At 39.6% G+C, this 25,215-nt stretch overlaps 1 protein-coding gene across 11 annotated transcripts in view; it reads left to right on the top strand.

The window, feature by feature from the left end:
* NEK1 (NIMA related kinase 1) overlaps window positions 1–25,215 on the top strand; it is a 156,406-nt gene that overhangs the window by 42,844 nt on the left and 88,347 nt on the right. For 10 of the 11 annotated variants that reach the window (XM_066387881.1, XM_066387878.1, XM_066387879.1 and 7 more), the window contains 7 exons: window positions 3,877–4,077; window positions 7,280–7,340; window positions 11,752–11,903; window positions 23,397–23,456; window positions 23,689–23,748; window positions 23,851–23,898; window positions 24,061–24,135. In XM_066387881.1, coding sequence (XP_066243978.1) covers window positions 3,877–4,077; window positions 7,280–7,340; window positions 11,752–11,903; window positions 23,397–23,456; window positions 23,689–23,748; window positions 23,851–23,898; window positions 24,061–24,135 — 657 coding nt within the window. The remainder of the gene's footprint in view (window positions 1–3,876; window positions 4,078–7,279; window positions 7,341–11,751; window positions 11,904–23,396; window positions 23,457–23,688; window positions 23,749–23,850; window positions 23,899–24,060; window positions 24,136–25,215) is intronic. The other variant, XM_066387877.1, reaches the window with a different exon arrangement.

The following is a 25,215-nucleotide window of genomic DNA, read 5'->3' as shown; positions in this document are numbered from 1 at the left end:
TATTTTTGAGTCTCTTTCTTCTTCTCTCTGTTGTGCCTCAAGTTGTTTGTCTTCTATTTCACTAATCCTATCTTCAATCTGGGTTGTTCTGCTAGCTAAGCTTGTTACCTCGTTTTTCAGCTCGTGAATTGAGTTTTTCATTTCTGTTTGATTTGTTTTTATAGTTTCAATTTCCTTGGTAATATATTCTTTGTGTTCATTGAGTTGTTTTCTGATCTCCCTATATTGCCTTTCCGTGTTTTCTTGTATATCTCTGAGTATTTTTAAGATTTCTATTTTAAATTCTCTGTCATTTAGCTCCAAGGCTTCCAATATGTTAAGTCTTTTCTCCATAGATTTTTCCACATCTATTTGTGTTACCTCTCTTTCTTTTGTATCCATAATATTCGATTTCCTCTTTCTTATTGGCATCTGAGGGTGGTCTTGTTGATAGCACTAATTAGAATTAATAAAGAGTAAAAAGTAAAAAACAAAAAAACAAAAAAACAAAAAAAACAAAAACAAAAACAAAAAAACAAAAAACAAAAAAAAAAAACAAAAAACAAAGGGTAAAACACCCCACAAAAAAAAGCAGTAATAATTTATTATTTCCCCCTTTTTTTTTTCTTTGTTCTCCTTCCCTCCTCTCCCCTCCTCAGGGAAATATCGTGCCTATAATGGAGGGCCTGGTTTGCGGTGTAGAGTTCAAGGGGGCAAAAAATAAAAAAATAAATAAAAAAAAAAAAAAAAAAAAAAAAAAAAAGGAAGAAAATCTTAGACAAGCATAAGTTGATCTGCCTGCGGGTGACGGTCAACCAAGAGATATAATGAGAGGGACAAGAGGGAACCAGAAAAAAGGACAAAAAAAGGAATAATCAAGAAGAAAAAATAAAAATAATAAGTAAAAATACGTTGTATTAAGTGGAGCAAAGACCAAATACAATGGAGACCTTGGGTTGGGAGGACCCAAAATGCCACAAAAACAAACCAACCAGAAAAAAACAAAAACAAAACCGAAAAAGAAAAACAAAGCCAAAAAAAACCTTGAGTCCCAAATTAACTAATTTGTTCGTGATTGAGGATTAAATGGGAGGAAAGTAAAACGAGAAAAGAAAAAACGAATAGAAAGGAAAAAATAAGAAAAAGAGCAAAACGAAGGAAGAAATAAAAAAGGAAGAGAAAAAAACAAAATAAGGCAAAAAAAAACAAAAGAGGAGAGAGTGAGAATTAAGTGTCCTGATGTATAACCCCAAAGGAGGGTGAGGATGAAGAAGAGAAATAAAATGTAACACTTATGGGTAGTGTAGTTCAAGAAAAGGGAAGCATAAGATGGGCAGAGAATAGAAGGACTGAGGTGGAGGAAATAAAGGCAATAAGATAGAAGGAACAAACAACAACAACAACAAAAAAAAAACAAAAAAACAAAACAAAACAAAAAAAAACAAACAGTGGAACAAGCTGCAAAGTCTGTGGATTTTTCCTGATTTTGAGATGTCAACCTCTTCCTCCTTCTCCTCTCTCCCTCTTCCCGGTCGGCGACTCTGCACCCCAGGCCCTGCCCCTGCGCCACACCCAGGCAGGGACTTGCAATTGATGGGGTTCTACGGCAATGTCACACAATTGGCTTTAGTCTTGCTGGTAGTCAAGGCCTGCCGGCGTCTGCAGGGTCTACCGACGAGAGAGTTCGCCTTCGTGGATTCTCTCTCCCAGTCCCCCCTTCCCGAACCAGCAGCCTGGCGATCCAGCCACAAGGCTGCCACTGCTTCTGTCTGGGGAGTAAGAGGCTCAAAGAGCTGGGAAATCCCCACTCTATCCCCACTCAGTGCAAGGCTCTGGGAAGGGCTCTGACAGTCAGGGCCTCCAGTGTAATCAGGCGGGGGTGGGAGTCAATTGTTGTCAAGGTGATTGTTCAGCGCCTAGCATTCCGTTGGACCTCTCAACCCAGGCTTTCCACACTTTGTAGCCTGTTTTGGCCGGTAAGAAGAGGGACTAGTCTCTGCTTGCGACTAGTGTGCTATAGATCTTATTATCTGCCAAGTCCTTCTTGTTAGCGTTTATCCCTGAATATGGAGGCTTTATCAATCAGAAGTTGCCCCCGCCCCTTTAGCGAGAGGCACCAAAAAATATCAAGCCTCTTGTCTTGGGTCGGTGAACTGAGAGAGATCTTATCAATTAGAACCGAGGGTGCGCAGATTTCACGGGTTAAGTTAATTTTAGTAATTGGGTCGCAGCTGTGCTCCCGAAGGTATTTCAGGCTGCCTGCGCGCGGCCCTCCTCCAACGCTTGATTGTTAGCTTGAATGGCTGGGTGAGGTGCCCCGTCCGCGGAGAGAATCTCCCAAGTAGGGAATACCGCCCTGGGGCCTCTCCCGCTCCCCGTGCGCGGGCCGCTGGGAATGTTAGCGGTGCTCGGTCTGCAACGCTCGGTCTGCAACCAGACCGGGAGCGCCAGCAGCTGCTTGCCGCTCGTTCTGCAACCGACCCGGGCTGGTGGCGGCAGCGGCGGCCGGCGACGGCTTCCGAGTGCGGGATGACTTACCACAGGCGCACTTTCTCGTGGCTTGAGTGAACATCCCTGGGGTAGCTTCCTCCACACCCTCGTCTCTCAGATTCGAGTGATAACAGTCCTATTGCTTTCAATTTGCTCCGAAGATAAATTTTCCTGTTTCTAGTTGATAAATTTGTTGTGATTTTGGGGAGATCTGTCGGACGCGCTGCTCACGGCGCCATTTCCGTGACGTCACCGGAATTGTTCATTCTTACGTGGAATTATTTACTCTATGAAGAGTTTGTCAGTTGAGAGATAAATGAAAATTCTTTGTAGTGAAGGAATAAAATAACATTTTTCTGCATTTAAGATTTCTTATGTACATGTATATTTCTAGACAATTAAATTGTATTCAAATTTTAATAAACTAAATGACATATTTTAATTGTGCTAGTAGAATTCAACATTTAAAAACTATTTTATAATTGGTATAATCACCAATGCCTAATTTATACCATGTTTTGTTTTGTTAATGTGTATACAAATGGAACAAAAGTAGGTTTACAGTTGTGAGAGCTCGAAACAATTTATTTTTTTATTATTATGTATTCATTATTGTAGTATTTTCTATATGAACAGTTGTAAACTTACTTTTGGTCCACTCTATATTAAGAACACATCAATAATGTACAACTGTTCTATACTACATATTTTAGCTGAGATGTCAAAGCTTAATTTTACTTACTGTCCAAATGAAATCTTTAGATTTTAAACTGCCCCACTTCTGGATTTTGCTTTCATTTTTTATTTCAGTTAGAGATTATTGTGTTTAATCCTAAAATATATAGCATTCCCATTGATATAATTTATATTCTCCTTTGGAATATTTGCTGCATTACTGATTCCATGGCTTTTAGGAACGTCACACACTTAAAAATTATAGTAATGAGTAATATTGAAAAGGAAAATAATGAGTACTTTTATTTATTATATTTTCTGCAAATACTTTTGGTTCTGCAGTTGATTTCTTGTGGTTACTGCAGTAGGAGGGTAGGTCTTAAATGAAGACCACCAGGTTTGTTGGTTTTTACCGTCATATTTTTATAAAATCTTTATCGTCATATTTTTATAAAATCTTTAATTATTACTTAGTGTGCTGAACAAGTGAAAATCTTATAGCAGGTTATAAAATATTGTGAGGACTGGTATTCTCTTTTAAAGATGTTTATAAATAACCAAGTGAAAAACAATAAGCAAGTGAACCTTGAGGACATATGCTGATTATAATATTTGGAAGAAGACTGTATTTTTGTTCTGTGTTGATAGGAAATGAACTATTTGTCATTGTTGATATCCCCATTTTCAATTTATGTATGTTTTATAACTGTTCGTTTATTTTTTGAATTTTAGTTTGAAGCTGGCAATATGAAAAACCTGGTACTGAAGATAATATCTGGATCGTTTCCGCCTGTGTCTTTTCATTATTCTTATGATCTTCGCTGTTTGCTCTCTCAGTTATTTAAAAGAAATCCTAAGGATAGACCTTCAGTGAACTCCATATTGGAGAAAGGTTTTATAGCTAAACGCATTGAAAAGTTTCTCTCACCTCAGGTATGTTTCTTTACTTTAGAATGAAAATGAAACAGTAGGATCAGGTGCTTACCTTGAATATACCCTCCTGTTTTGAGGAGAGCAGACACATCAGAACTTGGGGAAATGAAGTGCTTTTTCCAAAAGAAACATAGTCACCTTCCTTTCCATTCCTGTGTAACTTCCCCTTCCTATTATTTTCAGTTGTGAATGTGTAGGAGGAAAAATATTCCTTCTATGTCTCCTCTTAACACTTAATCCTGAGCTTCTGATCACCACTTGGGTGGTAGGTTTTTGGTTTTTTTTTTGTATTTTTCTGAAGCTGGAAACAGGGAGAGACAGTCAGACTCCCACATGCGCCCGACCGGGATCCACCCGGCACGCCCACCAGGGGCGATGCTCTGCCCCTCCGGGGCGTTGTTCTGCCGCAACCAGAGCCACTCTAGTGCCTGGGGCAGAGGCTAAGGAGCCATCCCCAGCGCCAGGGCCATCTTTGCTCAAGTGGAACCTTGGCTGCGGGAGGTGAAGAGAGAGACAGAGAGGAAGGAGGGAGGGGTGGAGAAGCAAATGGGCGCTTCTCCTATGTGCCCTGGCCGGGAATCGAACCCGGGTCCCCCGCGCGCCAGGCCGATGCTCTACCGCTGAGCCAACTGGCCAGGGCTGGGTGGTAGTTTTTTGTCACACCAGGCAATTCTGTGATACCAGCTGAGTGTCCTACAATTCAGTTCAGTTCTGACACCACACCTGGAGCTAGCATCAGACCCCTCAGGCCTACAAGACTGCCCCCCTTCAGAAGCTGTTACATTTCCAGGTTGTCACTTGTGCTTCTGACCAACCAGCTGTAAATCAGAGGTTCCCACAACCTCCTCCTTGCGCTCAGTTCGGTTGCTAGAGCAGCTCACTGAATGCTGAGCGACATTTGCTCGCGCTTACCAGTTTATTATACAGGATGTTGTAAAGAATACCCATGAAGAGGTTCATAGGGCAAGGCTCATCAGGGAATGGGTCTACCACCCTCCTGGCATGTGTTCCCACCTTCAAGTTCTCCAAACCCAGTCCCTGGGTTTTGTATGGGAGGTTTTAGTATGGCTTTATGTTTGATTAAGTCATAGGTCCTTAATGATTGATCTGACCTCTAGCCCCTTTCTTCTCCTGGAGGATTGAGGAGTGGGACTAAAAATTCCAACCCTCTAATCATCATTTTGATTCCCATCCTTAAGACATACATTTCAAAAGTCACTTTATTAACATAAATTCAGTGTGGTTGAAAGGAGCTTGTTATAAATAATAAAAGATACCTTTAAGCATTTAACAGTTAGGAAATTCCCAGGTTTTAGGAACTATGTGCCAGTAACTGGGTGAAGATGATAGAGCCTACAGCACGCCTAGGCTAAATGGTAAGTCACTGTCATATCTGTGGTCGTCACTGAGCAAAACAAATGTTACATGACACATGACATATTATCACTTGTTCAGTAGTCTAGTGAGAACATCTGTGATACATTTTTTATGGCTTTAACTTTCAAACAATTTATGACCTTTACTGCAGCCAATGAACTATTATTATTTTCAACATCACTGCTTCTCAATCTTGCACTCTCTGGAAATTTCTTCCTGGATGCAGCTTGACAAATCACAAATAAGTTCTGATTCACTAGGTATTCTCTTAGGTGCTGTCCAGTAGTACTTTCTGTGATGACGAGTTGTTTTGTATCTGCATTGTCCAACATTGTAGCCAGGAGCCACAGTGGTTATTGAGTGCTTGCAATGTGATCGGTGTGGCTGAGGAGCTGAATTTCAGATTACATTTGTTTAAAATTTTAATCCAAGTAGCCAGATATGGGTAGCAGCTATATTGGACAGCACAGCATAAGAATGCCAGAATCTTCTTGGATTCTGCATGCCCATCTCTCAATTCATATTTGCATTTACATAGGGAAAAAGAAGGACATATTCAAACAACGAAAGAAATTACCCAATACAGAGGAAGCTGGAGATCATAAAGCATCCATTTTCTTCTATGAATCAAAAAGGGAAAAAATGCAAATGTTTTTCAGAGAAAGCACATTCTCACAAGTGCTCTGGATCGCCTGTGAACCAGAATTTCACTCCCATTTATCTTCTGGTTCAGTGATTCTCAAACTTTAGCATAGATAAAACTTGCTGGCAGAGAATTGCTGGGTCCCATCCCTGCAATTTTATTTTAGTAAATCTGAGGTGGACCCTGAGAATTTGCATGTTTAGTACTTTCCTGGTGACGCTGATTTTGCTGGTGTGAGACTTTGAGAACTGCTCTAGGCTGATCCTTGGTGGGAAAGCTGACAGTGTCAGTCATGGTTTTACCTGTTGGAACTGCTGGTCCACTGCCGCTGTAGGAATATTCTCTCTGCCGGGGTTCATGTCTCCTGAAAAAAGAAAATTCACTTGCTTCCCCACCCAGTAAGAAAGAAAGCAGGCTTAAATGGAGTTAAACTTTTGTTAATGTAATAATTTTGTACATGAAGAGGGAAAAATACATATAGTGAGTAGGGAGAGAAATTCATTTGCAGGAAATATACTGCTCACAAAAATTAGGGGATATTTCAAAATGAATATGAAGCTATAAATGTACTAATGACTTTTGCTTCTCAAATATGTTCATAAATGATAGAGAAAAAGTAATCAAGTGTTTTAATAATAGTAAAAAGAGACACTTGTTAAATTTTGTAAGGATGTTTAAATATTTATTCAATAACATATTTATAATTATATTTTAATGGGAGTGAATACTCATTGGAGATGCTGAGAAGATTCAGAGTAAAGTTGAAATAACTGAGAGGCTAATCTGAGAAGGGGATAATGAAGTAATTCTTTATCAGTTTTGAAGTAAATAAGAGATATGGATACACATAGTACATAGAGGTTGTTTCAGATAGGAGGTAGTTGTGCTATATCACTGAGATACAGACCAGAACAGGCAAGCCGTGTGTGGGGGCCTTTTTGGTGCATTAGGTTAATTTGGAAAGAAAGCTTGTTTGGAGAAGTCATAAAAATAAATTGGTAAGATTGGGAAGGAGTTAGCAAGAGAGGAATTTGGTAAATGGATTATTTGGGTTTAATTAGTATAGGGTTTTTTTGGCAGCATAATTGTGACTGAGAAAGGGGAAAAATGTGTTCTGATTAATGGGTTTTTTATTTTGGAAATTTAACATCTTTTCTTTTTTGCCCTATTTTTCAATCTAAGCTTATCGCAGAAGAATTTTGTCTTAAAACATTTTCCAAGTTTGGAGCACAGCTTATACCAGGTAAATAAAAAAATTTTTGTAAAGGTAAATAAAATTTAATGAGTCCTTTCACCTGTTTGCAATAATTAATATACTCATTATACTAATTAGTGAGATTTACTAATTATTCTAGAGATATACGTAGACAGGATAAATTTGGATAATTTAATCTAGAGGAAATATGTATTTAAATTATTGTGATATGATAGTATATAATATTTTCTGATGAATTAATAACAAAATTTCTATTTCTTGTCTGTCTTATTAAATGAAATCTGTCTTAAATGAAGATTCCAGCATAGTGATCACATTCAATAATATAATAATGATGGTGCTAGCTGGGTACAATTTATTGGGGTGATCATTTTTTAAGTTATATAATTGTCTAATCATCAGATTAGATACCTGAAATATAAAATAATGTTTATGTACTGTAACTAAAAAATAAATTATTTTTTTAAAAAATTAATAAAACAATAGTGGAGGAGGAGAAAATTAAGAGTCAGTTTATAAAATTAAGAGTCAGTTTAGTATTCTTCTGGTGCTGTACTAACAGCCTCCTAAACAGAAGCCTGGCTTTCTGGGCGTCCTCCCCAGTACACCACGGACGAGTGCCCTGACAGATAACGACACTCCGGCCTGGCCTTCAGCTGAGTGTTTCTGGTCAGTCCCTGTTCATAAGCAGCTTCCATCTCCGTTGGTCGTTGTGGAGCGCCAGCTACACACAGAGGTCTATGATGACCGCATATCAGTGGGCTGTAAGAAATGCCATCCGTGGGCGATACAGTAAAGATTTTCCAGACTTTAAGGATGGTCCTGGGGTTTAAGAAATGCCTGTAAATGAGCAACTGAAGCTTGATCAATGCCTTGCTATATTTCATGACCAAAAATATGCTGCTTTAAGGCAGTGTACTGAAACTGTTGGTTGAGTTGGTTGATAGGCATTAAATGTAGACTAATTATTTTAATGACTCCTTTTTAATGGTAGGTTCTGTTCCTTCTCTGGATGTCATTCAGTGATGGGCTTGCTCTCCTTTAATGAGGTAGAGTTTTTATAAGCCAGCACATCGACACTGAGTGAAACCTGCAGTGAGGCCAAGGAACGTGTGCTGTGACGCATCTGCACAGAAGGCCTCTGTTAAGTTCCACTGCTGGTGGACTGCTCGGTCTAGATCCCAAGGACATAAAATAAACATTGTAAAGGAAAAATAAATAAGTGAAATCTGTCTTGAAATATTCTGTATTTACCAAATGCTTACATGATATTCTGAGAACACAATGTTATAAAATGTTTTAGCTAAGTGTGTACATCTTTATGTAAAATATTTTTCTTTGAGAGAAATGCTATACTATAATTTAAAAAAAATCATTGTGAAGCCAGGTACCTTACCAAAGATATATATATATTTTTTTAATGTGGCCATCTACAGTAGAATATTTGTGCCATTGTGGGTATGGTTTTTACACCATGTTTATACACACATACACACACATTTATGTGAGAGAGAAATGAAATTTTTTCTCCATGAATGACTTAAGAATAGATTTCTAAAGTCAGGGACATTATTTAAGATTTGAAGAGTATATTGTTTTTCAAACATAATTTCTTTCATATTCTACTGCATTTTGAGGTTGAATAATGTAGTAAAAATAAATATCATGAAATCAAGCCCATACAAGCTGGAAGTGGTACGGCCATGCATTTTCAGGAAGGCCAGCTATACTTAGCTCTTCTTAAAGACTCTTAGACTCGTCTTCTCTGTGTGACAGCCTGTCAGTTCCTGGAAAATCAATTCCCTCTAAATAAAATCCACAAGGACAGACATGGCAGAATCAGTATGTCTCTTCTGGCAATCAGAGTCAAGCTTTGTGAGAGGTCAAATCTTAATTAAAAGCCTCATTGTCACAAAGGCCAGAAATATGCCTTGTCAGCACATTCTTTCCACATGGGTAAGCCTACATAGGAATTGGAAAGTTATTTTGTTGTAAGAGGAGTTGAAGGGATGAAATGTTTAATAGCCTGGGGCTAAAATACATGTTGTCTGGCTGATGGGCCTGTGAATATTTTGTGAGCTCCAACTGCCTATATTAAACTTCATCCTGCTGGTAGCCTGTCTCTGTGCCTGAGAAATGCTCAAAATGAGAGTTGTTCTCCCTCTTCTCTAGAAAGGGAATGGAACTATTTGGATAGTTTCTTGGGACTCTCTATTTTTCTGGTTTTTTACCTCTGGCCCCTTTTCTGGCATACACAGTATTTTTTGGGTGCTGTTAATACACATAGCCAGGTTACAATGTTGTGACTTTTTATATCTGTGATCTGGATTAAGACAGTTGAACTCACACAGGGAAATATTTTTCCCGTTTTTTAGTTCCTGGCAGGATACAGCTGGATTATGTGTTTGGAAAACCTTACACTGACATAATGTATCTCATATCTTCAACCTGAGTTACTTATGACTCTATAAACTGCCAATCAAATGGATAATATATTTTTTATTTCGATAAAATTATATGATTAATGTGTTCATTATAAAAATTAAAAATGTTCTCTAAATCTTACCACATACTGTTATACATGTTTTTTCTGCAATAACACATGTGTAACAATTGAAAATTGGGGTTGTATTATAAAAAGAAAGGGTGAGAAGCATCAACTTCTAGTTGCTTTCACTTTAGTTGTACACTGAGCTCAAATGTGCCTTGACACGGGCACGCCAGTGTCCCCTTGCTCAAGCCAGTGACCTTAGGTTTTTCATGCCAGCCACGTTTGGGCTCAAGCTGTAAAGCTTAGGTATTATGTATCCCACTCCAGCCAGTAGCCCCAAGCTGACCAGCCTGCATCATCAGGATTTCAAAGCAGTGACCTCAGTGTTCTAGATCCATGCTTTATCTACTGTGCCACCACCAGTCTAGTGATGATAATTAAAAAAAAATTTTTTATTGATTTATTGATTTTTTGTGAGTGTGGAAGGGATGGGGGGGCAAGAGGGGAGGAAGAGAGACAGTGACATGGATCCGTTTGTGTATGTGCCCTGACCGGGGTCAGACTGGCAACCTCTGCAGTTTGGTATGATGCTCTAACCAACGGAGCTCTCTGGCCAGGGCAGTGAGGATCATTTTCTAATACATACAGCTAAATATTCCCTGAGGAATTGAGTTTGACAGTGGTATTCATTGTGAACTACCAGTTCATTTCTTTCTTCTTTCCCCTCCTAAAAAGGAAGAGTACTTGTTGGAAGAGATTGATGTAAATTGATCTAGCACATGATAAAATCCTGAGACAGTAGGCTGGGAGAGGCAGAAAGAAAGCTGCTACTTAGGCTGTGGGAGTTTGAGCTGAGAGATCCCGTGGCAGATGTGGAAAATAGAGGAAGGAGGGTTTTGGTAAGCGTTGATATAGACTATGCTCTTTGATCTCCTTTAATGCCTTTGAAAGATATAAATAGTAGGCTTTCATTTTAGTTACTTTAATTTAACTGTTTTTCTTGAATTGTATCATTGTCCTAAGGCTGAACCTTGTCTAGGTTTCAGCATAATGCTGCAGGGTTTAGCCTTGCATATAAATTTTTGTTTCTCTGATTATTTCTTTAAAATCAATATATAAACATTGTTCTTGATATAGCTAGCCCTCCAGAAAGTTTGACCAATTTATATTCCCATAGGAATATGCCTATTTCATGGGATCCTTAGCTAATGATTGTTTTAAAGTGTTAGCTCTTCAGTAAGTCTGTAAGTATAGGCATTCAGACTATATATGAAGAAAATATTATGCTGCTCATAGCAATAGAATTAATGTTTAACAGTTGTTCTTGAAGTTTATGTTCTATTTTGAAAGTACTTTCTAAAACAGTGAATATTCTTTTTAAAATTTATCTTTAACAGCTTTATTGAAATGTAATTCACATACCATTCAATTCACCCATTTAAAGTTTACAATTCAGTGCTTTCTAGCATACTGGCAAATATGTGCAATTGTCACCCATAGTCAGTTTTAGGGGTGTGGTTTTTTTAATATGAGAAATTTCAGCATCTTCCAGGAGTGTGGCTTTTGCTTCTTTTAAGAAGTGGCTTTAGGCCCTGGCGGGATAGCTCGGTTGGTGCATCATCCTGAAGCGGAGAGGGTGCTGGTTTGATACCTGGTCAGGGCACATACAGGAACAGAGCTATGTTCCTGTCTCTTTCCTCTCTCTCTCTCCCTTCCTCTCCCTCTAAAATCAATAAGTAATTTTTTTTAAAGAGAAGTGGCTTTAGTAAAATAGTTATAACGAAGGCAGTGTCATTTGCTAAGGAGTATATAATATGTTTAATGAAAAGTTTCAAATTAAATGATGTCTGCACTTATGAAAATGAAAAGGTGCTATCTTGAACAATTTTGAATTTAAGGTTTAACATACAGAACTCTGGAAAAAATTATTTGTATCTTTTCATGTAGCTAAAAGACCCGCCTCAGGACAAAGCTTGGCTTCTGTTGTGTCGGCTCAGAAAATTACAAAGCCTGCTGCAAAATACGGAGTGCCTTTAACATACAAGAAATATGGAGATAAAAAATTACATGAAAAGAAACCACTCCAAAAATATAAACAGGTAGGATCATGTTATAAACTGTGTTATTAGTAACAAATTCACTTTGGCCTTATTTTATTGTAGCTCAATTCAGTTATATTGATATTCATAGGATTGTTTTTATTTAGTTACTAGAGAACATTGCTGTTCTCTGCTTCACCAGTTTTCCAAAACCAAGAAGCCTAACAAAAGTAAAAAAGAAACATTTATTAACTAAAATAGTTGGTACAATAAAAAGATGTTATAAATGAAATAATATTTTTAAAAACCTAAGCAGAGCCATTTGTTTTTGTGCATAAAACAAATAAATATTCATGATACATTTGAGACAATTGGGGAATTTTTGTATTTAAGAATTCACCAGCAGATAAATATAGCCACAAAGCCCACTCATAGTAATACATTGTCAGACTTGTCTCTGCGGACACTGTTGGACAGCTCTCTTACTTGGTGATTGTTTTCCTTCTAATCTTTTAAGACTGCTGAGGCTAGAGCAGAATGTGGGAGATATTTTCCTTGTCATTGCCAGACTTCCCTGCTTCCTGACCTCTTCCCTCGCCCATGCTTTGACACGTTTGCCACTTCCCCTCCATCTTAGGGTCATCTGAAGACCCTCGTTTTTTGACGAGTTTAAATACCTGACTCACTGTCACTTTTCTCAAAACTGTCATAATTCTTGGTGATTGCGGTATCCAAAAGAGATGACCCTTTGAATAGTACATGGCCTTTTATTTTCTCGATTGTTCTCTTTCGATGATCTTGTCTCCCACCATACCTTAGAACTCTCACCTGTAGTTATACCATCAAATTTGATATGATCAATAATAGCAACTATTTCATAGTCTCAATTATTTATATAAATATCCCACTTCCTGATTACTTTTTTTTTTTTTTTTTTTTGAGAGAGAGAGAAAACAGGAAGGGAGAGAGATGAGAACCATCAACATGTAGTTGTGGCACTTTAGTTGTTCATTAATTGCTTCTTACATGTGCTTTGACCAGGGGGCTCCAGCCAAGCCAGTGACCCCTTGCTCAAGCCAGCGACCTTGGGGCTTTAAGCTGCAACCTTTGACTCAAACCAGCGACCATGGGATCACGTTTATGATCCCGTGCTCGAGCTAGCAACCCTGAGCTCAAGCTGGTGCGCCTGCGCTCAAGCCAGCGACCTTGGGGTTCCGAACCTGGGACCTCAGCATTCTAGGCCTGTGCTCTCTCCACTGTGTCACCACTGGTCAGGCTCCCTGGTTACTATTTCCTGTGTTTTCTGCTCATTCCTCAAAGGCTCTGCCTCCCAAACTTCTTTGTCTTATTTGGACCCATGGAACTTAGTAGTTTTTCACTGTGCGAATCCTATTTTGTATTTTCCACTTCTGACTTAATTCCATGTTGTCACATTATAATAATTTTCAAAACCTCAACTCTCTTGCCCCTATATTATTCTCAGTTTAAATTTATAACCAACAGTGTAAAGTGAGCACCTTCTGGTGTTATATCTGGATAGCGAGGAAATAAACGTTTTGCCACACAATTAAGTATCCAAATTAAGGCGTCTTTAATTTAAAGCTGGTGATGCCGCACAGGAACTATAGTTACCAGATCATGCAGCCACAACCAACTCAGGGATTTGCTTTTAACGTAAAAAAGAAGCGGAGGGGGTGTGCGCACCTAGCCAAAGCAGGTTTACAGAAGCGAAACAGGCTTTTGGTTATCGTTGGAACAATCTAAGGAGAGAGTGCTCAGCAAAGCATTTTACAAAACTCAAAAGAATGCTCGGTCATCTTGGCCTTTTACAGAGGTTAAGGCAGCATCCTGAGGGCTTTTCTGGAATCCAGAGACATTTGGGAATATTTATGGCCTTTACAGAACTAACATGACTTTACACAACTCTTTTCATTTACTCATCTGCAAATCTTGCAAAACTTGTTCTATGGTCAGGGATGTGGTGTTTCTACATTTCACTGGCTACCCTTTTATATTTCCTCAGTCCATTTACTCTGCCCTTTTCAAGATGATGATTATGATGATTTTTTTTTACCTCCTTGTTTTTCACTTCAGGCTAATGACCTTGCCTGAACAAATAGAAGCAATTGGAAGAAAATTTCCCTTTACTCCCAACACCACTTCAGCTGGTCAGTCATATCTGTTTGAAATAGCCAGCCTTTGTTTCTATTACTTTGGGTGGTCCGTTCTCAACTATATTTAACCATGCGATTTGTGTACTGCTATTATTTTCACCTTCTAAAGGACTGTGGGGTCTCTTCTGCACCATTCTTTTTATCCTCTCTACGTGGTCATTCCTGTTATAAAAAAATACGTTATCTTAAGTCTCTCAAAAATAGTCTTTCCTTATCGTCCACATCTCCTTGCAGCTACTCCCCGTATCACTGCGTCCTCCGCAGCAGAGCTTACGCAGAGCACTGTCTGTGCTGTGTCCCGTGCCTGTCTTCCCATTTCTCTTGGGTTCATTCCAACCAGGGCTTTCTTGTCAGCTCTTACGGAACAGCTCTTCACTGGGGCTTCAGTGACCTCCATATTGTTAAGTCCACGGTCAGTTGTCTTCTTCTTCTACCTCAGCTTTTGACTCACTTGATTACCCCCTCTTTCGTGAAACATTTTATTCACTGGAGCCCAAGGTATTACATTCTTCTGATTTTCCTCATGCCTGACTGTTTATCTCAGCCTCTTTTGCGAGTTCCTCATGTCCCTGATCTCTAACTGCTGGCACGCTTGATGACTTAGTCCTTGGGTATCTTTCCTCTTGTACTAGGCTTACTCTCTAATTGACAGCATCTATAGACCGACACTCAGTCCAAATCTGTAGCTTGGACTTCTCTCCTGAATCTGTCTTAACATCTCTAATTAGATTTGTAATTGGCCTCTCAGAATTAGCATGTGTAAAACTGAACTCCTGTGTCTGCCTCCTCCCCAAACTGATCTTCCTTATTTCAATAAATGGGAACTCAAGCCTTCCATTCTCATCAAAACGTTTTATTTATTTATTTTCACATTTTCTTTATTTTTATTTTTTGTATTTTTCTGAAGCTGGAAACAGGGAGAGACAGTCAGACAGACTCCCGCATGCACCCGACTGGGATCCACCCCGCACGCCCACCAGGGGCGACGCTCTGCCCACCAGGGGGAGATGCTCTGCACCTCTGGGGCGTCGCTCTGCCACAACCAGAGCCACTCTAGCGCCTGGGGCAGAGGCCAAGGAGCCATCCCCAGCGCCCGGGCCATCTTTGCTCCAATGGAGCCTCGGCTGTGGGAGGGGAAGAGAGAGACAGAGAGGAAGGAGGGGGGGGAGGTGGAGAAGCAAATGGGCGCTTCTCCTATGTGCCCTGGCCGGGAATCGAACCCTGGTCCCCCTCACGCCAGGCCGACGCTCTACCGCTGAGCCAACCGGCCAGGGCCTCTCATCAAAACGTTTTAGAGTCATCATTGACCAGCCTGTCAATATCACATCCTGACAACTCTGCTTTCGAAATTTATTCATGGTCTGACTATTTCTCATTATTTCTATCACCACATCAGTCCTCCCTACCTTCATCTTTCACCCGGGTTATAATAGTAATCTCTTAACTGACTTCACTGCTTTCAAACTTAACGTTTTTCAGTCTTTTATTATTTGAGCAGCCTAAATGCTTCTTTGACAACAAAGGTCAGCTTGTTGCACTTTCCTGTCCCAAACTTTCCAGTGGCTTTGTATCTCTGTAAAGCCAAGGTCCTTACAATGGCCTGCAGAGCCCTCGGATGCCCTTTTTACCTCCCTGAGCCTCATTTTCTGTTCCCCCTTGCTCTTCCCGGCCAGCCACCCTAACCAAACCTTGTTGCCCTTAAACATGTCAATCACTTAATGGGAAGTACAAAAAAGCTTTTGTACTTCCTATTTTCTTTTCCAGGAGGACTCTCCCTTGAGAAATGTGTCGTTTTCTCCATTAGTTCTTTCAGGTCTCTGTTCAAGACCTAGGAATAGAGCCTTCATGAGTGGAGACTTCATCCTTGATAAGCACTGTAGCAAATAACAACCATCACTCTACGCACCACCCCAGTTCTGTCTGCCAAATTCTTTGTTTTTCTCCACATTGTCACTACCTAACATTCTGTGTGTTATTCATATATTGCTTACACTGGTCTCCTCTACTGCAGTGCAAAAGCTTCATGAACGCAGGGATTTTTGTTGTTGTTGTCCACTGTATCCTGGCAAGTAGTTCCTGGAAAGTAGCAGGTTATTAGTAAATATTTACTGAATAAGTGAATTAATGAATGGATAAGTGAGTTGTAGCTCAGACTTTGTCAAGTGTCTCAAATGTTAAAACAATGAATAGAAACCAAAGTTTTTAGTAAAACCCTCTACAAAAGCCATTTTGTTATCTTTTGTAGCACTGTATAACTATTAAAAAATAAAACCTGGAGAGAAAAAAATGATGATGGTCAAGTCTCTTAAGAACACTAGAATGGGCCCTGGCCAGATGGGCCCTGGCCGGTTGGCTCAGTGGTAGAGCATCGGCCTGGCGTACAGAAGTCCCGGGTTCGATTCCCAGCCAGGGCACACAGGAGAAGCGCCCATGTGCTTCTCCACCCCTCCCCCTCTCCTTCCTCTCTGTCTCTCTTTTCCCTCCCACAGTCAAGGCTCCATTGGAGCAAAGTTTGCCTGGGTGCTGAGAATGGCTCTATGGCCTCTGCCTCAGGTGCTAGAATGGCCCTGGTTGCAACAGAGCAACGCCCCAGATGGGCAGAGCATCGCCCCCTGGTGGGCGTGCCGGGTGGATCCTGGTCCGGCGCATGCAGAAGTCTGTCTTGACTGCCTCCCCGTTTCCAACTTCAGAAAAAAAAAAAAAATTAAAAAACAAACAAAAAAACACTGGAATGTGTGTTTATTTCATAAGATTAACAAGAAAATATGTAGTTTTAGTAACTATTTTGTTTAATTAGAAAGACAAGTAGTCTGCTAAAATTATTATCGATAGTAGTACTAAAAATACTAAAAATGAATATACAGTGCTCACAAAAATTAGAGGATATTTTATAGCTTTATATTCATTTTGAAATATCCCCTAATTTTTGTGAGCAGTATAATTCCTTTGGCTTCTCTTTGTAACCCAGAATTTCAAATTTAAGGATCTATAGAGCCAGGGTTACTGGCATAAAAACCATATAAGATATTTTGTTTTGTGACAGACACGGAAGGAGTCAGAGAGAGGGGCAGACAGACAGGAAGGGAAAGAGATGAGAAGCATCAATTCTTCGTTGCGGCACCTTAGTTGTTCATCAACTGCTTTCTCATATGTGCCTTGACTGGGGGGCTACAGCAGACCAAGTGACCCCTTGTTTGAGCCAGTGACCTTGGGTTCAAGCTGGTGAGCCTTGCTCAAACCAGATGAGTCCGTCACTCCATCCACTGCACCACAAGCTGGTCAGGCATAAGGTATTTTCATACAGAAAACATTTAAGCAAAGTACTAGCCTACCAAATAAATGTCATGCTCATGCTTATGTGTTGAAGACTTCAAGATTCAAACCTGCATTCAATATATCTTTCTCTCATAATGCTCCTAAATTCTGAGTCTGAGCTAAACTGGATTTAACACTGGATTCTGATTATACCCTGTATATACTCTTTCTTTCTCATCTTTGTTCATTACGTACCCCCTTCCTCCTTTTAAATGTTCCTCTTTTCTTTGCTGCTCTTTCTGTGTAGCTAGGTACATGTCACATTGATACTGGATTATTTTGTAAGTCCTTAGAGAGTAGAGTACAAAGTAAAGCCCATTTTTCTTCTTCCCTCAAATCTTATAATCCACATATAGAGAGAAAGGCCTGAAAAAAGGCATAAGGAGCAAGTTGTGTGATGACTGCTCACATTGTTAGTTCTGTATTAAAAAAGATAATGCTGGCATTGTGGCCTGGGAGACTGTCACGTTGGCAGTGTGGCATTGCTGGTCAAAGTTCTTCACTGATTTATGCGAGGTAAGAAACACCTCAAATACCCTTTGTTTGTTTTTATATGAGACCTTTCTTGTTTCTTCTCTAATTGTGCTCCCCCCGCCCCCAAAGGCCAGGAATATAATTTCTTCTTATTTGAACTGCTTTAGCACCTTGTGTTCTCTTAATTCTTTTTGTATTAGACTGACAGCTCCCTGAAGTTAAGAACCATGTTTTATACATTTTGCACAAAATAAATGTCTAATTTTGTTTTATAAAAAAAAGAGTCAATAAATTATTGAATAAAGTGAATTTTAAATCAGTAAAGCAATATTCTTTAATATTTTAACAGCAGTTAATAGGGTTAAAGGCCAAATAAAAACTCTGGTTTTAGGCACAGTCAGAAGTCCAGTGTGTTTTGAGCTTTTATTCTAAATGCCTAAAGGTAACTACTACTTTAGTATGAAGCCATAAAGAGAAATTTGAGCAGAAATTGATCCTTTATATACCGTATTTTTCACTCCATAGGATGCACCTAGGGTTTTAAGGAGGAAAATAAGGAAAAAAATATTCTGAACCAAATGGTGTGTTAAAATATTTAATAAAATAGACCACAATAATATTTCAACAGTGTAACCTCAACAGCAGTATTAACAACCATTAGCACTGTTATTAACAGATAAGAGACTTTAATGTTCAAATATTCTTCTAATTGTCTGGGAACCTGCAGCAGCTAAAAAAAAAAAACATTTGCTCCATAAGATGCACGAGCATTTTCTCCTCCACTTTTGGGGAAAAAAAGTACGTCTTATGGAGCGAAAATTACGGTATGTCTAATGTTTGAGATAGAAACTTGATTTCTGTTAAAGTTATTTGGTTCTTTAAGTAATTTAAGTAGTATAGTTTTGATCCAGATATTTATTCTATAAAGTAGGTATTTTAATATACTTGCTATAATCTTTTAGTAGACTTTTGACAGTTTTATGTAATACAAGAAACATATTCCCAGTAGTCAAATATTGCATTTGATTTAATTTTGTTGTGAGACCATCCATTTTTTTTTTTTTTTTTTTTTTTTTGCAAGAGAGAGACAACAGAGAAAGACAGAGAGAGGGACAGAAAGGGACAGACAGGCAGAAAGGGAGAGAGATGAGAAGCATCAATTCTTTGTTGTGTCACCTTAGTTGTTCATTGATTGATTTCTCATATGTGCCTTGACTGGGGCAAGGGGTTCCCATTGAGCCTGTGACCCCCTGCTCAAGCCAGTGACCTTGGGATGCAAGCTAGCAGCCTTTGGGCTCAAGCCAGTGACCATGGAGGGGGGATCATGTCTGTGATCCCAGGTTAAAGCCAGCAGCCCTGTGCTCAAGCTGGTAAGCCCATGCTCAAGCTAGATGAGCCTGCACTCAAGCTGGGGACATCGGAGTTTTTCGAACCTGGGTCTCAGCATTCCAGGCTTTATCTACTGTGCCACTGCCTGGTCACTTTCATTTTCATTAATATTCAGTATAAACAAGCAGCAAGTTTTGGAATTTTAAAATTCTAGTTAATAATATTCTGAGTAATAGATATTCTCAAATATCCTGAATGACACATAAAGGATTCAAATGATAGTTATGTGTTCTGGATTTCAGACAAGGTTGTCTCTTTAAACTTTTTAGGCAAATAAATATGATTTTCTAAACCAGAACATTGAGAACTAAATAATAATCAGCACTTGAAATACACAGCTTATTTTTAATATTTTACTTAAAACTACACTTGTATGTAAAATAATGTGAATGAGCTTAATGCTACACAACTATAAACTTAAAAATGGTTAAATTGGTGAATGTGTATTTTACCACAATAGAAAAATAGAAAAAATAATTCAAGAGAAAAAGAAATAAGTAAAAACAAGGAACTGGTAATTAGATGTCTGAAGTTTTTCAAATCTAACAATTAATAGAATTAAAGAGAAAAGAACAAAATATTTAAATTACTTTATATACCATATTTCCTCATGTATAAGATGCACCCTTTATCAGAAAATGTGGGGTCTAAAACTGGGTGCATCTTTTTTTATTTATTCATTTTAGAGAGGAGAGGGAGAGACAGAGAGAGAGAGAGAGGAGAGGCAGAGAGAGAGAAGGGGGGAGGAGCTGGAAGCATCAACTCCCATATGTGCCTTGACCAGGCAAGCCCAGAGTTTCGAACCAGTGACCTCAGCATTTCCACGTCGACGCTTTATCCACTGCGCCACCACAGGTCAGGCTAAACTGGGTGCATCTTATACTGTGGTCATAGTATTTTTTCTTGCATTTCCTGCTTTTTTGAGCAGATGAGGACTTGTATAAATTTTATGATGAATAAAACTTGAGTTCAATAACTTTATGTAATTTTTTTTTCAAATTTTGGGCCCCAAAATTAAGGTGTGTCTTATACATGGGAGCATCTTAGACATGGGGAAGTATGGTATGATTTTTAAAATCAGTGTTTATTCCTCTTTTTTTAGAGAGAAAGACAGGAAGGGAGAGACAAGAGAAGCATCAGCAACATAGTGTCTCTAGTTGTTCATTGAGGGGACTCTAGCTGAACCATTGACCCCTTGCTCAAGCCAGCGACCTTGGGCTTCAAGCCAGTGACCTTTGGACTCAAGCCAGAAACCATGGAATCATGTTGATGATCCCATGCTCAAGAAGAAAATCCTGTGCTCAAGCTTGGTGAGCTTGCACTCAAGCCGGAGACATCTGGATTTCAAACCTGGGGACTCAGCCTCCCAGGTTGACACTCTATCTACTGCATCGCCACCAGTCAGGCATTACTTTTTTCTTTTTTTTTTTTTTATTTCAGCCAGACGAAGGGAGAGAAAGAATATGTTTCTGCCTGTGCCCTGACCGGAGATTGAACCAGAAACCTGTGAGCTTTGATGCTCTAACCAACTGAGCTACCTGGCCAGGACACGTTACTCTATTTTTTTAAAACATTTTTTAAAGTTTTTAACAACTTACTATCAGGCTTAATAATCAGAAGTTCATAAAGAAAACTATACTGCTTAATGATATTGTCTTTCATTTAACTTTAATTGCAGAAATTTAAGCTAATATATATTTATTATTTTTCAACATATCATAAAATACTTTTATATCATACTTACATACAAATACTTGCAGAACACTCTTTGCTCCAGTTCTTGTAATCAGTTCTTTTTTAAAGGGTGCTGTTAAAATAAAGGAGTGGTTATTAAGCCACCAGAGGGCGCTTTATGAATATGTTTCAGTATTTTGGCTCTGATTTTAAAAAAGAAAAACAAAAAATATTTTTCTCAGTATGGATGTTTTATGTTACCATATTTTTCTCTTATATGTAGACATAGTGTTCAGAAAATATATGTGTGATCTCAAAAGGAACAATTTTTTGTTTTTTTCAAATGGGAGACAGGGAGACAGATTGTTTCATGTGCCCTGACTGAGATCCACCCAGCAACTCCCGTCTGGGGCTGATGCTCTGCCCATCTGGGGCTGCTGCTTCGTTGCTCAGCAACTGAGCTATTTTAGTGCCTGAGGTGAGGCCTCTGCCCAGAGCCAACTTGCTTATTTGAGCCATGGCTGCAGGAGGGGATGAGAGAAAGAGAGAGAGCGAGAGCGAGAGAGAGAAAGGGAGCAGGAGGGGTGGAGAAGCAAACGATTGCTTCTCTTGTGTGCCCTGACTGGGAATCAAACCTGGGACTTCCACTGCTGGGCCAATTCTCCACCACTGAGCCAATGGGCCAGGGCCAGTTTGGTATTTTTATTTCACCAATATTTGAGTATTTGAGTATGTAAAGCAATGTAGAACTTAAAAAGGTGAATATAACTTGACATCATGTAACTTACATATGAGTATATAGGTGTCTTTATATTTAAACATTCTCTTCTTGTTACACATTATTGTGTAATCTACTTAAAAGCTGGTCATTTTTTAGTAAGACTCTCTAAAGCATTAATATTTTTAAATTGTTTGGTGTTGTGGTTCACAAATTTTGAGATGTGTGCTAGATCTAGTACAGAAGAGTTAACTTGTGAAACTTGTCAAAATATAGAATGCAGGGCTCCAGGTCCAGAAATTATGATTCAGCAACTTTTGGGGATATGTATTTTTTAAAAACAGCTTTATTGAGATATTCACATACTATACTGTTCACCCATTTAAAGTTTGGAATTAAATGGTTTTTAGTGTATTCATAGTGTTGTGTGACTGTCACCACAATCAATTTTAGAACATTTTCATCACCTACCCTCCAAATCTCTTTCCTATTTGCATTCACTCCCATTTGTCCCCCACCGGATACCCCTAGGGAACCACTAATCTACTTCTGTCTCTATAAATTTCTTCTTCTGGACTTTTCATATAGTTAGAATTATATAATATATGGTCTTTTGTGACTGGCTTTTTTTTACTTAGCATGTATTTTATAAGGTTGTAGCATGTATTCATGTCGTAGCATATATCAGTACTTCATTCCTTTATATGGAAGGAAATATGTGTTTTACAAAGCTCTTGGGTAGCATTCCCATTAGTTTCAGTTTTATATACATAGTACATATTTTGAAATGTTTCCTGACCTGTGGTGGCGCAGTGGATAAAGTGTTAACCCGAAACACTGAGGTTTCTGGTTGGAGACCCAGGGCTTGCCTGGTCAAGGCACATATGGGAGTTGATGCTTCCTGCGATGCCTCTCCCCCCTTCTCTCCTTCTTTTCTCTCTTTTTCTCTCTTGCTTCTCTCTAAAATGAATAAATAAAAAAAATTTGTTTCATTAGGAAAAAAGAAATGTTAACTCTGTTTGTAATACTATGAAATGCATTATCTCCAATTGTATTTTTTTCCCTTGCACTTCATTAATAGTGCCCTCAGAGCTCTCTCTTGACTATTTTAAAACTGTGTTGCTCTCTATTAGGATGGCAAAATCATTTTAATGGGTGAAGAGCAGGGACAATTTTTTTGTTGTTGTTGTATTTTTTGTATTTTTTCTGAAGCTGGAAACGGGGAGAGACAGTCAGACAGACTCCTGCATGCGCCTGACCGACCGGGATCCACCCGGCACGCCCACCAGGGGCTACGGTCTGCCCACCAGGGGGCGATGCTCTGCCCCTCTGGGGCATCGCTCTGCCGCGACCAGAGCCACTCTAGCGCCTGGCGCAGAGGCCAAGGAGCCATCCCCAGCGCCCGGGCCATCTTTGCTCCAATGGAGCCTTGGCTGCGGGAGGGGAAGAGAGAGACAGAGAGGAAGGAGGGGTGGGGGTGGAGAAGCAGATGGGCGCTTCTCCTATGTGCCCTGGCCGGGAATCGAACCCGGGTCCCCCGCACGCCAGGCCGACGCTCTAGGGACAATTTTTTAAGTGATAATAATGGAAAGTAACAGAACCTACTAAAAGTAAAGGTATTTTATAAAACTTCAGGAGTATGTGTGTATCTTTATTGGTCTCGACATGAACTATATTTCTTACTATGGGTTATTTTTAAGAAAAGCTTGAAAGCTACTATTCTTTAAGTATATCAATGGAAAAAACAAATTTAGACACAAATGTAGATAACAAATTCTTATCTAATTTGCAGTTTTACTTTTTGTTCAGGCCCATCTAACTCCATTGAAGAAAGTGAATCCTGGAGAAGAAAGGGGGAAAATGTTTGAGGTATAAAGACATTTGTCTGCTTATGTTAAAGCTTTGCAAAAATAATTATAAGAAAAGGAACAAAAGTTATAGAAAACCTCCAAACCTTTCCTCCTTATTTCTTTCAAACGAATATAGTACCTTTAACTTATTTTTATCTCCCTAGGCATATCTCTACCATTGGTGTACTTTCCTGATGAAAGTAGGAAAAATAGAAATGATTATTGATAAAAAATGTTCTTTTTTATTTAAGGACACAGCAGGAAAGAGAAAGTTGGAATTTATTGATAAAGAAAAGAAACAAAAAGATCAGGTAGTTTTTTTTTTTTTTGCTCTTTTATATTTTTCCCTTGCCAAACTGTAGATGATATTAGTTTCAAGAATTCTAAGGAGTTTGTCTTTAAAATTGTTTCAGATTAGTTTAATGAAGGCTGAACAGATGAAAAGGCAAGAAAAGGCGAGGGTAAGAGGATACTTCGTTTTCCAGGGCATAGCCACACTCCCCTCCCCCACTCACTTTTTTTTTAAAGTAAGACACTGATTCCCGTGTCATTACTATATGTATTTTTATGTATCTCATGTTGAATACCTGAAATGATGTTTTTGTGTTTGTTTTCCTCAAAAGCTGGAGAAGATCAATCGGGCCAGGGAACAAGGGTGGAGAAACGTCCTCAGCGCTGGAGGGGGAGGTGAAGTGAAGGTAGGCATGGCCTCCTCAGCGCTGGAGGGGGAGGTGAAGTGAAGGTAGGCGTGGCCTCCTCAGCGCTGGAGGGGGAGGTGAAGTGAAGGTAGGCGTGGCCTCCTCAGCGCTGGAGGGGGAGGTGAAGTGAAGGTAGGCGTGGCCTCCTCAGGCTGGAGGGGGAGGTGAAGTGAAGGTAGGCGTGGCCTCCTCAGCGCTGGAGGGGGAGGTGAAGTAAAGGTAGGCGTGGCCTCCTCAGGCTGGAGGGGGAGGTGAAGTGAAGGTAGGCGCTGGCCACCACTCGCCTGCAGGCTCCCCTTGCTCTTTAGAGAATTGGCTTATTTTGGTGTACATTTACATTTTATCTAGAATTCTTCAGCATCTAGTACGAATTCTTAGTTTTCTTGCGTGCATTTATTGGATCCATAACTTGTATTGATGGCCCTGTGAAAACTGCTTAGAACGTTTGGCATAAAGGCTGTGACACACTGTTCCTGCCGGAGGAATCTGTTTAAAACCAAATGCGGTGTGTCATACCTTCACCTTAACTCCTTCTGCAGCCTCACGGAGCCTCAGAGAGGAAGTCTTCAGAAGACCCAAGTTAGTCTGGCCCCCGCCAGCCTCTGCACTCACCTGTGCATTCCCTGCACACACGGTGCGGTGCGTGTGCTCTGGTCCTGCTGAGCAGAAGGCCATCCTTGGAGTTTCCTCTCTGTGTGCTGTCTGCGGGGCCTCTCTCTCCTTGCACTTGTGTTTTCCTTGTTTGAGAGCACCCTCCCTGTCTCACTCTCACTCCCACCTCCAACCTTAAACAACTACCTATGTAGCTAACCATTAATTGAGTATTAACTAGCCAATTACTGGTTAACAATTGATCTGGACCTGTTAATTCAAACATTTCTTTTGGAGAGATCCAGACTATGTAACCTTATATAAATTATGTAACTTTTCTGAGACTTAAGTTTTTAAATAAAAAAAAATTCGAGAGCCTGACCTGTGGTGGCACAGTGGATAAAGCGTCGACGTGGAGCGCTGAGGTCTCCAGTTCTAAACCCTGGGCCTGCCCACTCAAGGCACATATGAGAAGCAACTCCTGTGGGT

Source organism: Saccopteryx leptura, chromosome 1 (genome assembly GCF_036850995.1).
Source record: "Saccopteryx leptura isolate mSacLep1 chromosome 1, mSacLep1_pri_phased_curated, whole genome shotgun sequence".
NCBI classification, from domain to species: domain Eukaryota; kingdom Metazoa; phylum Chordata; class Mammalia; order Chiroptera; family Emballonuridae; genus Saccopteryx; species Saccopteryx leptura.
The sequence above is the reverse complement of the archived record's forward strand: the minus strand, read 5'-3'. Positions and strand labels throughout refer to the sequence as shown.